Source organism: Cucumis sativus, chromosome 3 (assembly GCF_000004075.3).
Source record: "Cucumis sativus cultivar 9930 chromosome 3, Cucumber_9930_V3, whole genome shotgun sequence".
Taxonomy (NCBI): Eukaryota; Viridiplantae; Streptophyta; class Magnoliopsida; order Cucurbitales; family Cucurbitaceae; genus Cucumis; species Cucumis sativus.
In genome coordinates, this window is record NC_026657.2 from 10,689,070 (window position 1) to 10,704,791 (window position 15,722).

Sequence of the window (15,722 nt, forward strand, 5' to 3'; positions counted from 1 at the left end):
GATTATTATCATATACTTTCTTTCTTTTTTTATACTCCATGCACTAATTTCATTCTAAGGGAATGTCAAAGAGTGTTGTGTTAAACACAACAACATCTCCTTCATTTTACTAGAAAATTATTGTATTTAAATAACACAAATTCTAAAAATATTTACCAAATATAATAAAAATAATTAATTTTACTTAAAATATTAACTAACAAAAAAATACATTTATAAAATTATCATTGAAACTGTATAAACTAAAATTATGTAAACCGATAATAAGGATGATTAGATATTAGGAAGGAAAAAGATTACATTGTTTTTTTTTTTTCATTTGGGAATTTTGATTAGCACCACACTATACCCCAACTATTGTGCCCACTCGCTCTTAATGTGCTTATAGAATTGGATTGTGATTATTTGCATCTTATCCCCACAAACTAAATAAAATGACAAATCAATCTTACTTTATCTATCTATACATATATATATCTATAGGGGTTCTTCTCCTTTAGCCCATCCTCATATTTATAATAATAAGAAGAATAAGAATATTGTTAATTATTATAATTAAATTACAAATTTCATCTCAATAACTTGAAACAAAATTATAATTTGATCCATTTTATAATTTTTTAAAAGTTTTCAAGTTGTAAAACTATGCTCACCAAATTATAACTTTCGTCCATACAATCTAAATTTACAATTACATATTTAACTAATGCATATCGTTTAAAAATTTCACGAATCTTTTAAAATTTTGATTTTTTATATATGTATAAAACTATTTTATTCTAATCCATACGACCTAAATGTTGAATATTTTGATGACATAATTAGTTAACAGTTCAATACACGTGCATGTGGTTGGAGAATTCTAACCCTTTGACCTTACAATGATCAAGAGTGACATTTCAACTGCAAGTTTATGCTTAAGTTCGTAAATGATCATTACATACTTAAATGTTACGACGATGACAATGATATATGTGTGATAATATGCATACATACATCATCGTAAAGAGGACTAACAACTCAAGTTTGGTATGCAAAATAACCCCTTCACCAACCCCATTGGGTAGCATATCATGTGAATTAAAGATATGGCCTTTGGATGTAGGACAGGGACATTTATGTATGAGTCATCCATCCACATATATAGTTGAAAAGCAATGTGCATGCATATATATGTATATATATAGATATATGCCCTAAGGTTTTTTTCTTTTTATTTTTCCATACCTATGGAAGGTCAGAATCTTTTATAGGTACCTTTTTTAAAAATCTTTTTCATGCCCTAAAAAATATACTTCCACCTTTCTTTCTTTTATACCCACTTTGTATATTTCTTACTTTTTTTTATTCATTTCTTATATATATAATGCATATATATATATATTAAAAGTAACATTATTGTGAAATTTCTACACACAACTAACTTGTAAGTTCATTTTCCATATCAAGAATTAATTTATCATATTACTTATCATGTACTTGGTTTTGGTATTATATTCTCATCCTTTGTGTCTGTTTCATTGCAAAGGGTATATATCAGCTGTGGTGTGAAGAAGGGTCAACCTATTTTGAGTAAATAGGTAATTAAGTAACAAGCCAAATTTCAAAGTTTTAAAGAAGTGTCTAATTTTTTTTTAAAATTTGTATTTTGTATCTACCTATCAATTTTTCTAGTTATGTATTTATAAGAAGATTCATAGATTTTTTTAAAAAATATTAATTAGGTGAGAATTTACAAAACAAAATCATATAAAAGTAGATATATACATTTTTAAAGTTTAGAAACCTAACAAATACCCAAATTTAAATTATATAGATCTAATAAATATTTTACAAAGTTGAAGAGGCCAACTAAAAATTAAGCAAACCACCAAATCTAATTTTATAATTTAATCCATACTATCATTTTGAATGAAAGGATAAAAAAAAAACATTTATAAATTTAATGTAAACATAAAATGTAATGAGTTAGCTTTTGCATACAATAAAACTTTTAATATGAAAGAAATATCTAAACTAAATGAGTATAATTTGCTTCATAAATGGGTTTTCCTATATATGTAATTAATTGTTATTAAATGAGAGTAGTATACTATTCATGCTATATATATCAATCAATTATTCAAACAATAATAGAGATTTAGCTAGTAGATGTACATATTTTGTAGTAGTAATACATACATGTATTAATTTCCTCATATTACACACTATGAAGTTTGCAACACATTTTAATTCTTTAATGCTATTAAACACTACACTATCATTAAATTATGGTGATGGGTGGTTGACAAAAATATATAAGACCAATATTCATATATTCTATCTCTAGCTACCCATCTAAACTTAGATTAATAGATACACAAGACATTGTCTACCAACCATCTCTATAACTTATAATTAATTCTTGAACTAAAAAAGTGAACCTTTAATTACCAACACAAATTATTCAAATAGCCAATAAATTAACAATTATTTTATTGGTTCAACACCACGAGATAATTAAAGAACATATATATATATATAAATTAATATGGTTATAATCAACCATATTAGAACAAATGAAAAATCAAACTTGAAAGGTCAACAAAATTAGAAAGTTTATATGTACTAAAGTATGGCGAAGTAGTATGGTGAAGTAGTGTGGAGAAGAATTGTAGGCAGGGGTAAAAAAAGAAGAAGGGAATGAAAAATTATGTGGTGAGATGGGGCGTTGGAATGGGATCGTATTGTGACGTTTTATTGAAAAAGTATGGATAAGGTTTGGGGACCTCAAACAGCATATCGAATCCACCCCCACCCCTTGCCCCTACCAACATTTTCCAATTCCATACTCATATATACTAAACTTACACATGTCGACCCTTAAATAATTTTATTATTATTACAGATTGAAATATTTATAAAATATAGTTTAATATATCATAATTTATTTACAATAGGTCGAGCAACGTTACTATTTGTGTGTAGAAATCTATTGTAATTTATCAGTAATATTTTATTATGTTTTATTGTTGTCATGGTTAAAACCTTGGAATAACTTATTACAATAATGATATTATTGTTATTATTGTTATAAAACGTGGATAGTTTAATACACTGCAAAATGTTGCAATTGTTTGTACGTTGATTTCTTTTGTTTGTTTTGATCTTTATAATTTTAAAACATTCAATTTTGTTCGTATACTTTCAAATTTAGTTCATTTTCATTCTTGTACTTTTATAGGGTTGATTTTGATTTATATATTTTAAAAAAGATCAAATTGATCTATATTTTCACAAAGTCGTACATATAATCTCAAAAATATTGGAGTGAAAAATTAAAACTAACAATCAAGATGTTTATTTGGAAAGTAAAAGGAAAATCAAAACGAAGGTAAATGTTCTAATTTTTTTTAAATAACTTATTTTTTAAATTAAACATTTTAAAGATTTTACATGAAATTTTAACCTGAGTTCTAAAAATAATTAGAGCATTTAAAAAGAATTAGAGATTAAAATGAAGTAAGACTTAATTATATATATGTGTATATTATGAAATTATGAAGTGTTGTAAACTTAATTTAATAAAGAGTGGATAAAATTTGAAGCGATGATGATGTGTGGTGCCGTACGAAGGACAAGTCTCTATTTTCCGCATTGCAATTTCAAAGATTCCGACGTTGTCGTTTTACTTTATATCTTCCCAAATCCCAATCCAACATGTCGTCACTGTACATCTAAAGAATTTTAAATCTGCAAATTACATATTTCTCCTTCCATACTTTCTTCTTCCATTTAAATCTAAAAATGTGGAGAATAACTTGCATTACCATTTTTGTTTTTTCTTTTCTTTCATCCTATTTTTTAAAATTCTTAAATTATTTGGACCTTACTTAAATACAAAAATTGTTTTCTTACTCAAATTTCAAAAATAATTTTGTTTTCAAATTTTAGTTTGATTTTCAAAAAACAACCAATAAAGATTTTTATAAGTTTGATTTCAATGACCGACCTAAAATATTTGGGAAGAAAAAAAAAAGTTGAATTTGATATCATTATCTCAAAGCATGATTGTGAAATCAATTAAAATCTATCATCTAATGGAACATTCTTATTTGATTTCATTTTCAATCATTTTCTTTCTTTCCCAAGAGCCAATTCATTCCTTTAACCTTTCCTCTCCTACTTCTCTTCCTTCAAAATTCCCTATAAATAGCTTTCATTCTCGACCTTGAGTTATCGGTTCTAGTTTGCTTCTACATTACATACTTTGATTTGGTTCAAAAAAATATATTTAACTTTAATTTAAGTTATACGTTTGTTTTTTAACAAATGGATAGAGTTACAAGGTTGATTTCAGAGAGACCGGTAGTGATCTTTAGCAAAAGTACGTGTTGCATGAGTCACACTGTCATGAGGTTGTTGAGTGGCTTTGGAGTTAACCCAGCAGTGCATGAGCTAGATCAGATCTCGAGAGGTAGAGAAGTCGAGCAAGCTCTCTCTAGGCTCGGATTCAACCCTACAGTTCCTGCTGTCTTCATTGGTGGTGAATTAGTTGGTGGTGCTAATGAAGTCATGAGTCTTCACCTTAATCGATCTCTGATTCCCATGCTTAGAAAAGCTGGTGCTTTATGGGTTTGAACTTCACCCTACATATATATATCGAATAAACTGACCGTTGTGATAGTTCATATGCTTAGATAAGAGCTAGTGCTTCATGGGCTCGAGCTTCCTTCTCCATCAAGTAGAGTGAATCTCGTTGAACTATTATACGAAGCACTAACTTATATGTAGTGTATGTAACTCTGACTATCCCTTTTTGTAGTACTCGAGTTTAATGTTGTTTGGTAGTCTCTTTTGTGGAATAAACATTAGGCTTCTTACTTTATTTTGTTATCAAGTTGAGGGCATATTTTACAACCCATCCTCTTAAAGCATGCAATTTGGGCATTCAACCTTTTTGTGTACATTAGAACCTTTATTTCTCCTACCTCTAGGTTAGGTCACTCCTAATTTGTGATTTTCTTTCTTTTTTTTTATAATTATTATCTTTTAGATTAAATCATTCTAATTAACAACTAAATTTATAAAAAAAAAAATTAAAATAATTATATACATTATTGGTTTAAAAAATCACATTAAGTATTTAGATAAGTGGCGGTGATTCTCGTTTGGATTTAATAAAACAATCCTACCCTACACCAAAATATTTGAACGTATATGAGTTTCTAAACGGAATCTTAATTTGTGCAATTCATTATGCAATAATTGATTGTATTTTTGTCCTATATTTTTATTTTATTTTAGTTGATATTGTTCTATGTTGTGTTATAGTTACAAATCAATTAAACATTTTAAAAAATGGAGATAAATTGTGAACAAACAAAAAGAAAATAAAAAAATATATACAAGTAGAAATAAATATGTATATATACATACGGTTGAGTACTTGATTTAAAATATATATATATATATATATCTTTAACTGTTTAACCATATCTTTATCGATCTTTTGTTTAATAAGAATACGATAATTCCAAAACATTTTATTTTCAAAGATGTACACGAGAAATTAAATTTATTATGATGCCACCGAGTTAAGTAAAGGTGAAAAAGGTTAGCAACATCTCTATGTTGTTATAAATTCTATTATTGTATGGATTTGATCTAGTCCTATAATTAATAATTTAACCTCGTTAAATTATACATTAATTGTGATTAACTTATTAAACATTTCTAAATTTCAACAAACAATTCAGCTCTCAAAGTTGCTTTTACCTAAATTTTCATTAACAGTACATTAAACTCAAAAGATAGAACTTTTCGTAAGGATAATATTTAAAGTAGGAACTTTTAGAATGTCAAAATTGAGACTATGTTTAAGACTTAAAATTAAGTTATAACATTTATCTAAGTTTGAGGCGTAGTTGGATGAAATTACAAGCTTATGATAAAAATTGAAATAACATTAAATTCTTCTATTTTTTTAAATTCCAAAATTAAGAGGGTAACTAATGATGAGAGGTTTGATCTCACATATTTGCAATTATTGTCGGATAGCATAAAAACTAAACTGTGAGTACTTCGACGTTAAATATATATATAGTGTAACAATTTCGATGCAAAGTTCAAGTAGCATAAAACCTAATACTATCACCCTTAGTTTTCAAATGTTGGGTAAATTACTGTAATACCCTCCTTCAATAACCTAAATGGATAAGTAGTGAAGATATTGGCAATGAAATTCAATAAATTGCCTTCTATTATTCATTCATTCATCCGTTTGGATCTTTGCTATGATTATGGATAATCTAATTTAATTAATAGCCAACCAACGAACAACAATGCCTTTTTAAATGATTGATTTGACTTTAAATGGGCCCAGCCCAACCATTTGTTGGGCCCATAGGAATCCGAAGGGCCCATGAAAGCCCATGTTCAGCACGTGAGAATCCATATTGGGCAGAATCCCGATTCCCTTTCTTCTTTCTTTCTTTTCCATCTGCTCCATTTTCCAACATATCTGACAATCTCGTCCCCATTTTTGTTCATAATAACTAAAAAGTACCTTTAAATTATCATTTCTTTTTTCTTTCTGGTCCCCATACTTTCTCTTATTTGCTCCCTCTATTTCCCTTTGTACTCTCACCTATCTTGTTTTATTGTGGCTGTAAATCCCCAAACCTTTCTACAAAGCAGCAATTTAATCATTTAAAGCTATGTTTGTAATAATATAATCAAACTTGATTTAGTCTCTTTACCTTTTAACTTTATAACAATTTAGTTTATTTTAATATGTAACAATTTTTAAAGCTTGTAACAATTCAAATTTGATCATAGAAAAACATGTGAAAATTGAGTGATGTTTATTGCATAGATAAATGGATAGGATAATTAGAGATTATAATTTTATAAACCATCATAATTTAGTAAAAAATGACATTGAATGGAGCCCCAAGTGTGGTTAGTACAAGGAGTTGAAAGTATACTATAAATATAATGCCATAAAGTTCACTAAAATCCTTTGAAATTTCCTTTAACACATAGGTGGCTGAAAAAATCCCAATCAATTTCCAAAAAAAGAAGCCTTTCTGGTTGATCACTTTGCTTAGATTTAGGGTCTAGAGTATAGATGGAATCACTCAACTTTATTGCTTATATAATATATAAAGAATATAAAATAATAAGAGAAATTATATTAGATGACAAATTAATTTAGGTATTTTATAAAAGTGGCTTTATCATTTGTGATTTTGCAAATATAGCAAAAATAATCAAATTCAGGTTTTTTTATATGTATAGACTAGACTTTATTTTTTATTATTTTTACAAATAATAAAATATGTGTGCTATTATAACTTGTTTGGTTATTTTTGCAAGTGCTCCAAATAATAACAACGTCAATGGCTAATTGAATGGAAAAACGGTTATATTATTCTTATTTTTATTATACAAAATTTACAAATATATTTCATGAAAAAATCCATAGATAAATGTGTTCAAAGTTAGGGATTATGGGTGTGATTTTGAATATATATATTATAAATAAAGACAAAAGTCATAATTCACAAAGAGAGATGTAAAAAAAGGATTAGATGGGAAAAAGAAAAGAAATAGGGGACCAAAAAAAGAAAAAGGAAAACAATATATTTGTATTTATAAAAAAGAGGAGGGGGGGAAATTAAATGAAGTAGGGGCCACCCATGTTTGTGTGTGGAGCAGATAAGCCTCTCCCGTGGTTCTCCCTCCAAAATCAACGGTCATTTCTTATTCTCTATATTTTCCTTCTTCTTGTCTTCTTCTTCCTCTTCTTCAGCTGTAGCTTCATTTCACTTCACATGCGCGTATTCTAGCATTCTCCCTTCTCTCCCTCTTCCCCCCTATTACTACCTGACAACACTCCTTTCTAATCTGCGCTTCCTTTAAGGTCCCTTTCTTCCCTTGTCTTTCTTCTTCAATGGACGAAAGAACCAACCAAAAAGTATAGCTGATCCTCCTCGGAGTTTGGCCCCTTTTTGTCGCAGGATCCAATGTCTTTTTGATTCATTTCTTTCTTTTCTATAGCTATCCCTTTCATCTCTCTATTGCGTGTTCAATACTTTTCTTCCCTGCTTCTTTTGCTTGCATTCCGCTACTTCTTCTGGGCTCTCAGGGTTTTTGTTGTTTGGTTCTGGTTGTGTACCTTCTTTCGATGGTAATGTAGTTTTCTCTCTCTCTCTCTCTCTCGGAAGTGGTTAGGGTTTTGGAGTGAGGAAGTTTCTGGTGGTGGTGGTCAAGAAGTTTTTAGTCTGTGAAAATGTTTGGGTTTCGACGGCGAATGAAGCTTGGGAGGTGAGTGATTGTCGCAGTTTTATGTGTTATGCAATATTTGAAGCCTATGGAGATTTATTTGAGTTAACAAGTTATTATTCTAGGAGTTTTGACGGTGTATCTAAGTGAAATTAGTTTGTTGCTTTGTTTTATTTTCAGTTTTAGCTTCTTTATCTTTCTAACTGGAAGGAAATGGGACTTAGTGAGTCTACATTTTGCATTTTTTGATTGAGAATTCGTATTTCGCTACTGTAGATTGAAAGTCCAGCTTTCGGATCCTGCTCAGGGAACTAGGAGTCCTATTCGAAACCCCAAGCGAGGGAGCGGCTCTAATGTAACACTTCTTTTTTTAAATGCTTTAGATTTTTGTTTGAAGTAGAATGGCTCGTTTCTTATGTTCTTTTTCCTGGCAGAGTGAATGTGCTGCGCCGGCTAGTAGGCATTCTGAAGAGCATGATGAGGGGCAACGAGCTTCTGACGTTCCAGATATTAGTAATAATGGTGCTTCGGGACAGTCTGAGAATTGGATGGTCTTGTCAATTGCAGGGGAAAAACCAGCTCCTCGTTTCAATGTATATTGTTTGGTTCCACTTCCTATTGCCATTAATGATAATCTTGCACTGTTCTCCACTAAAAAAAATGATAATCTTACACGGGTTTAGAGTTTAGACCTACATGTGTGGTTCTTCTGATGGTAAGAAGGTGAGTTGTTACTCTTTTCTTTTGACAGCATGCCGCAACTGTGATTGGAAATAAGATGATTGTTGTTGGTGGTGAATCTGGGAGTGGATTATTAGATGATGTTCAGGTAGGGTAATTTTTTCTGCCTTGAAAGTTCATTTTCCTTTGCACCAACTTGTTACAGAATTAATAAATGAAGTTCATTATATGATGTGAGTCACTCAAGTGTTTGCTTTGCCTGTGTGGATGGTGATTATTTCTGTTTTTATGCAGGTTCTTAATTTTGATAAATTTACTTGGACTAGAGCCTCATCAAAGCTTTACCTGTCACCTAGCTCACTTCCATTGAAGATCCCTGCATGCAAGGGTCACAGCCTGGTAAGTTGCAAATAACAATAGCTAGCGAGTATTGTTGGAATGATATGCGTCCATGGAATTAGTTATGCGATCAGGATAGGTTGTTGAGTTGAGACTCAGTGACTTCTTTAAGTAAGAATATAAATCAAAGAGTGTAATTGATAAACTAAAAGGATGATAGAGATTTGTTTTAATGAGCAACTTACTTATAGTTTTAGGTAGTGTTCGGTTTTCTCATGTTTATCCAGTTCCTATAGAAACTTAGCGACTTAAATACGCTTCGGTTGTACTTGTCACTAAAAGAATAAAAGAGAAAAAACGTGTTCCTTTGTGGGGAATTTGGATTGATAGGAATAATAGAATTTTTAGAGAAATGGAGAGATTGAGAGAGGAAGTGAAAGGTAATTAGGTTTAATTCCTACTTGCGGTAGTCGATGATTAGGTCCTTTTGTAATTATGGGCTTGGTTTTGTTCTTAGATAATTCTCTTCTATAGCTAGGGTGGATCCCTCATTTGTTGTGGGAACTCGTTTTTTGTGTGCCTTGTATTTCTTTTCTTTCTTTCGTTGTGAGTGCGATTTCTTAAAAAAAAAAAAAAACCAAATTAGAGTAGGATAATAGTTGTCAGCAAGATATTAGATTAGAATATCCTCCATGGAGACGAGTTCTAATGCACAATGTTGTCGTCTGTTCACTCAGTACAGTTGGTCACGCACTCCTTATGGCATCTATTTTTGTTCAACTTGCATCTCTAAAATATATTTCTTGCTTGTTTCGAAGGTTTCTTGGGGGAAGAAAGCTCTCTTGGTTGGGGGTAAGACAGAGCCAGGAAATGAGAGAGTGGCAGGTCAATATTCTACTTTTAGTATTGATACTGTTCTCCTTTTGTTTTGCAAGCTAATCTTTGTGGTGCTTGCAGTGTGGGCATTTGACACAGAGACAGAATGTTGGTCGCTGATGGAAGCAAAGGGAGATATACCTGTACAGTTTTATATCTTATCTACCTTGTCGCAATTTAAATGTTAGTGGAATTCTTTGTTACACAAATCTCTTACGAAGTTAATTATTGCAGGTTGCTAGAAGTGGTCACACTGTAGTTAGAGCTAGCTCTGTTTTAATCCTTTTTGGAGGTGAAGATAGTAGGAGGAAAAAACTCAACGACCTTCACATGTTTGACCTTAAATCTTTTACTTGGCTCCCTCTACATTGCACGTGAGTAATCTTGGCGTTGGTTGAATTCTTAGTAGTACTTTTTCATGAACTTTTGCATAATTAATGCTATGTTATGTTAAGAGAAACTTTAATTCTCCATTCTCTTTTACACTATTAGATCTTTTCTCCTCCCCTCTTATATTTCCGTATTTATGTCAGAGGAACAGGACCATCTGCAAGATCCAACCATTTGGCAGCTCTTTATGATGATAAAACTCTACTTATATTTGGAGGGACATCAAAATCCCGAACCCTGAACGATTTATATTCGCTCGACTTTGAAACAGTATGTGAAGTGGTTCCTTACAAAATTAACCCTGTCTGTAATCCAGAATGTCAACGGAATATAATCTGATTATATGTAGAACTATTTTTTAACCTTTGCCAGATGGTGTGGTCAAGAATAAAGGTACGGGGTTTTCACCCATCACCTAGAGCTGGTTGCTGTGGTGTTCTCTGTGGAACTAAATGGTGCATCGCAGGGGGTGGAAGCAGAAAAAAGAGTATGTTCATGGTCTAAGAAACAAGTTCTTGAACTTCTTTGCTTATTTTATTATTACTATTGTTGTTGTCGTTGTGCTGTATTTGAGAAATACATGCAATCTGGTTTAATGGAATTACAATATTACTCTCTTTATGCTCGCTCATACCTGGTTTTGATGCTCAGCGACACGTGTGATTTTCTTAAGCCAATATCGGGAATAAGATAGCGATACTAGCCACTAGAACCCCTTAAAATTATTCCAATTCTAGCAACCACGGATGATAATGCGTTTCGAGTTTCCGTTTTGGTTAATATATTGAATCTTCCTATAAAAAATGATTAATATCTTCAAATCCTTGGTACATCCATTAGGTTGAAAGTACCTTTTTTTAGAATTATTTTTTTGTGTTGGTTTTATCTCCGTATAATGCGAATTCCACATCAGATACATGGTGTATCTTTTTTTACCACGATCTGATTTCTCTTTCTCGTTTTCTTCCTTCTGCTCCCAGGACATGCGGATACTTTGATCTTTGACATACTGAAACTTGAGTGGTCCGTTGCTCTCACATCACCTCCATCTTCTGTCACCACCAATAAGGTGAGTGGGGAAGATTTTGAATATGTTTCTATATGTTGGCGATTTGCTATTTAATTGTTAGATATTCTCTCTTGAAGGGAAAGCTACCATCTTCTGTGATGGAGCTTTATTATTGTTTTAATCAATTCTTGCGGTGAACTCAGTGAATCATAGCTGCTTAGTGCGTGTTTAGGATTTTATGTTTTGGACCCCGCAAAATATTCTTTTGAAAAAACGACGAAGGCAGATTAAGGCTAAATCCCTTCTCATAATCAGTGATTAAAATTTAAAAGTCTGGCTTTGCAGCAAACTGTTTTTTTGGACATTTATTTTGCCAGTAGCATAGTCAGTCTCCAAGAGGGTCTTACACCTTGGGGTGATGTCTGGGCCCTGAGTTGAGTTAATATGAAGCTTTTTTTTTTCGGGACAAGTTAATATGAAGTTAGAACATAACATGTAGGGGTTAGAAAGTTTTTGTTTGGAGTGTAGAGTTTAAGATGGAGCTCCTCGATAAACATGCAAAATAGAAGAAAAAGATGGTTGATAAATTTACCATGAATTATTTAATGCCAACTTACGAAGTAGGCAAGTCAAACGCTCCTAAATGTATAATTGTTTTGATCATATACCAGATATTGTAAATATAGATTTTTATTCTAAAATTTTTTGTTTTCAGGTAAAATCATTTGAAGCCTCTTACTATTACTTTGTCCAACTATGTTGAATGGAAACTTAAGATAGCTATGTTCTTAGGGTTTCAGCTTAGTGCTCGTGCAGCACAAGGAGAAGGATTTTCTTCTTGCATTTGGGGGATCCAAAAAGGAGCCATCAAATCAGGTGACATTAATTATTATATTAATTATTTTTCTTTAGTCACTGAAGTGTTAAATTATTTTCTTATAATTCTCTCCCTTCATGGTTGCCTCAGGTTGAAGTATTGACCATGGAAAAGAAGGAGCCATCTTTGAGGCACCGATCCAATCCCAGTATAATCCCAAAAACTTTTAGTTCAATTCAAGCATTTTTTTTTCGACTTTTGCATGGAAATTTAGTGATTCTTCCTTACACTTTCAGTTGACTCAACTGCTAGACAAAATCTAGCATCTGCTATTGAACATGGTTCTGGAAGAAAATCCATTTCAGAGACCTCACTTGTCGATCCAAATCCTATTCCTGGAAATATTTCACTCCGCAAGCAATTTCATAATGATGAATCCTTTGACAAAACTACTAAGATAGCCAAGACTGCAGAAGATGATTCCTCCACTTCTCAGGTAATTTCAAGTTGGTTATAATGTTATCGCTCTCTATTATGCAAGTTACGTAGTGAGTTCAATTGTGTGTATCTCTGTATTTGTTGCTCCTTTTGTAATTTCAAAACTATATCATTACAAAAAATTGTATGTTTAATTAGTAAAAAAATAAAAGTGATCTGAAACCTCACGTTTATTTTTTAGCAAATTTCATACGTTCATGGTTGGTTGGTGTAGGTAACAGAGAACAAGTTGACTCAATCTGGGGGTGAATTCCATGGGGAGACACTGCCTTCAGTATACGAGTATGAAAGCTCAAATCCCTTCAAGGAAGGAGTTGGATACCACCATCCCATTGATAACACTGATCTATTCAGCGAAAGCAGTGGTAAAATAGTAACATCATCCACTTTTTCAAGTATATATCAATTCTATGAAGCGAAAATGGCGGCCTTAATCAGAAAGAATGGAGTTCTCGAAGGGCAACTAGCAGCAGCAACGGCGAGCCGAGAAGCCGTGGAGAAAAACTTATCCTCTGCTCTAAAGATCCGGCAGGAGATGGAGAAAAGAATAGCTGATATGATAAAGGAAATGGAAATGCTGAGAGATAAGCTGGCAGGAGTAGAAATAGCAAAAGAAGAGGCCAATAGTCTGTCAAATATTGTCCACTCTGACAATGTACGCCTTGAACATGATGTTGCTTTCCTCAAAGCAGTTTTGGATGACACTCAGAAGGTATTATTATACTCGTGTCGTGGTACCGTCTATGGTTGTGTCGTGTATAATTGTATACCTACGATTTTATGTGCCATGAGGTTCAAGTTTTTGTCATCATCTTTTTTGCTGTAGGAGCTTCATTCTACTAGAGGAGTCCTTGCTGGAGAAAGGTCCAGGGCCTTCCAACTACAGGTAGGTTCATTCTTGTGATCATAGTTCCTTTCATGATTTTGAAATAGTTAATTTCTTGTTAATGTGTGTTTCAAATAGTTCCTTTCATGATTTTCAAGTAAATTTTGATTTATAAAGAGTAAGATTAAAAGTATAATATAAAAAATCAAATTGACTTATGACGGATTAAAGGTTTTTAAAACTGAGATTTGAATAACGAAAAAAGTTCTTCAAAATCACTCTCAAATACGCTCATAATGTATTAGCAAATAGCGACCACGCTGAGACTCTTGTGTCTTTTTCCACGTTAGCTGTTTGGTGTTTATAAGGAGCTCATTCAACCTACTTTTTCATTTTGTTCCAATAGCATCTGTCAGTTTATATGAGTACGAATAGTATATTTTTAGTAAGAACATTAACGGTAAGGGAGTTTGTTAAGGTTTTCGGTTCGGGAGCAAGAGGGAATGATTTTAGTGAGAATTTTCATCTATGAAAGTTTAGGAAGAGAGTTCTCGAAATGCTATTATTATATTGTAACATCTCTTATCATAATATATTACCATCTTTATGATTAGTGTGTTTTTTTAAATCTTCTTATTTTGTGATACCTTAACACAATCTTTTAGTTCTACAGATTTATATTTCAACACAACATTTATTGTTGTAAGTCATTATACATATGATCGCAGGTAGAGGTATTTCATCTAAAGCAAAGATTGCAATCCATGGAGAATCGAGCACCAACACCAAGGAAACCGTTCCACATGTAGCAATATAATTCGAACGACCTGAATCGGTGTTAAAAACACGGTAAGCATCTGTAAATTGTAGGTGTGGAGTTGTAAGAAATAAGAGCTTATTGAAATCCACCTTCCTATGAGGTAACCAACAAGCAGATAAAAGATTTTGTAATGGGAATATTTATTCTCCACTAATTGATTCACATCAAATCAATAGGGCTTAGAATGTGGTTAGTAGTTGTAGCGTAGGGTTTGTTGAAACCTTTTGTATTTAATTCAATTGAAGTGTAAGAAAGAGTTTGCCTAAATTATTTCTCTTTTGTCCTCTGCTGACAAATTCCATTAAAAGACCCTACGGGGAAAGGCTAACTGTAAAGAAACACTTCCACCAATTTATTTTCCTTTACATTCTTTTGAGAACCATTCATTAATCTTGAGATGTATTGCTTCTAGAAATTTGTTGTTCCAAAATGTATAGTACAAGAAAGTCAAAATGTAAGCTAAGTAAAGAGTATAGTTAAATTGCAAAGATCAATTAATTGATCAAAATATAACAAAGCAAATAATAGACATTGATTGATTATATGACAAAATATCAAATTTTACTATATATATATATATCATGATTCTGTCATTGCTAGATAATGCATTTGATGTGAAGTAGAAGTTTCAACCAATCTTTAATTGATTAATTTAATTCATCTTTGTCTGTGTACTTTTAGAATTGTGATGATTTGGTCCTTTCATTATACTCAAAATGAATCACGATGAACTAAAAATTAATATTTAGGAAGTACAAGCACTTGAAACAAACCAAAATAAACAATTTCAGGAAATATAGTGACTAAAGTATTAATTAATTGACTTTGCAAAATATCTCTATAATTTTAGAACTTTTGGACTTTGGTTAAGAGACTTTGTCACCGTCATAAAGTTCTACCAAAAATGAAAAAAAAAAAAAAAAGTATATTAGACAGTTTTCATTGGGCCACATGGCCCCTACACTACAACAAAACTGACGCCACAACTTCTCATTAAATAGATATTGATCCATCAACTTCTCAATAATGGATTGAAATCGATATTCCCCTCTTTATAGGTTAGTTTACACGTCTAAATGCTTAAGGCTGATTAAGAAAGCTATCATTTTCACGTTAGCAAAGTGCGCTTTTGGCATGACCAATAACACATTCATCATATTCAAAACCACTTCTCTAGGAGTAACATGAAATAAGTGCT

The 15,722-nt window shown here is 31.7% G+C and overlaps 2 protein-coding genes across 2 annotated transcripts; both read left to right on the top strand.

Moving 5' to 3' along the window:
• Window positions 1–4,204: 4,204 nt before the first annotated feature.
• Window positions 4,205–4,934, top strand: LOC101220333 (monothiol glutaredoxin-S2). The gene has a single exon (XM_004134147.3). It carries the CDS (start codon window positions 4,312–4,314, stop codon window positions 4,618–4,620), a length of 309 nt encoding a protein of 102 aa, XP_004134195.1. The 5' UTR covers window positions 4,205–4,311; the 3' UTR covers window positions 4,621–4,934.
• A 2,881-nt stretch (window positions 4,935–7,815) lies between these two features.
• On the top strand, window positions 7,816–14,906 carry LOC101220563 (acyl-CoA-binding domain-containing protein 4). Its single transcript, XM_004134148.3, has 17 exons — window positions 7,816–8,310; window positions 8,545–8,623; window positions 8,703–8,861; window positions 9,020–9,097; window positions 9,244–9,348; window positions 10,107–10,173; window positions 10,246–10,307; window positions 10,399–10,538; window positions 10,698–10,824; window positions 10,927–11,041; window positions 11,535–11,623; window positions 12,356–12,439; window positions 12,531–12,588; window positions 12,677–12,876; window positions 13,093–13,590; window positions 13,705–13,764; window positions 14,433–14,906. The coding sequence occupies exons 1-17, from the start codon at window positions 8,276–8,278 to the stop codon at window positions 14,511–14,513; spliced, it is 2,037 nt and encodes a 678-aa protein (XP_004134196.1). The 5' UTR covers window positions 7,816–8,275; the 3' UTR covers window positions 14,514–14,906.
• The last annotated feature ends 816 nt before the right edge of the window (window positions 14,907–15,722 follow it).

Excerpts from the sequence above, each read along its gene's own strand:
- LOC101220333 (XM_004134147.3), top strand. The coding sequence starts at position 4,312 with ATGGATAGAGTTACAAGGTTGATTTCAGAGAGACCGGTAGTGATCTTT.
- LOC101220563 (XM_004134148.3), top strand. The coding sequence starts at position 8,276 with ATGTTTGGGTTTCGACGGCGAATGAAGCTTGGGAG. Across the intron at positions 9,349-10,106 it reads CATGCAAGGGTCACAGCCTG|GTTTCTTGGGGGAAGAAAGC; the intron begins GTAAGTTGCAAA and ends CTTGTTTCGAAG. Across the intron at positions 10,539-10,697 it reads TGGCTCCCTCTACATTGCAC|AGGAACAGGACCATCTGCAA; the intron begins GTGAGTAATCTT and ends TATTTATGTCAG.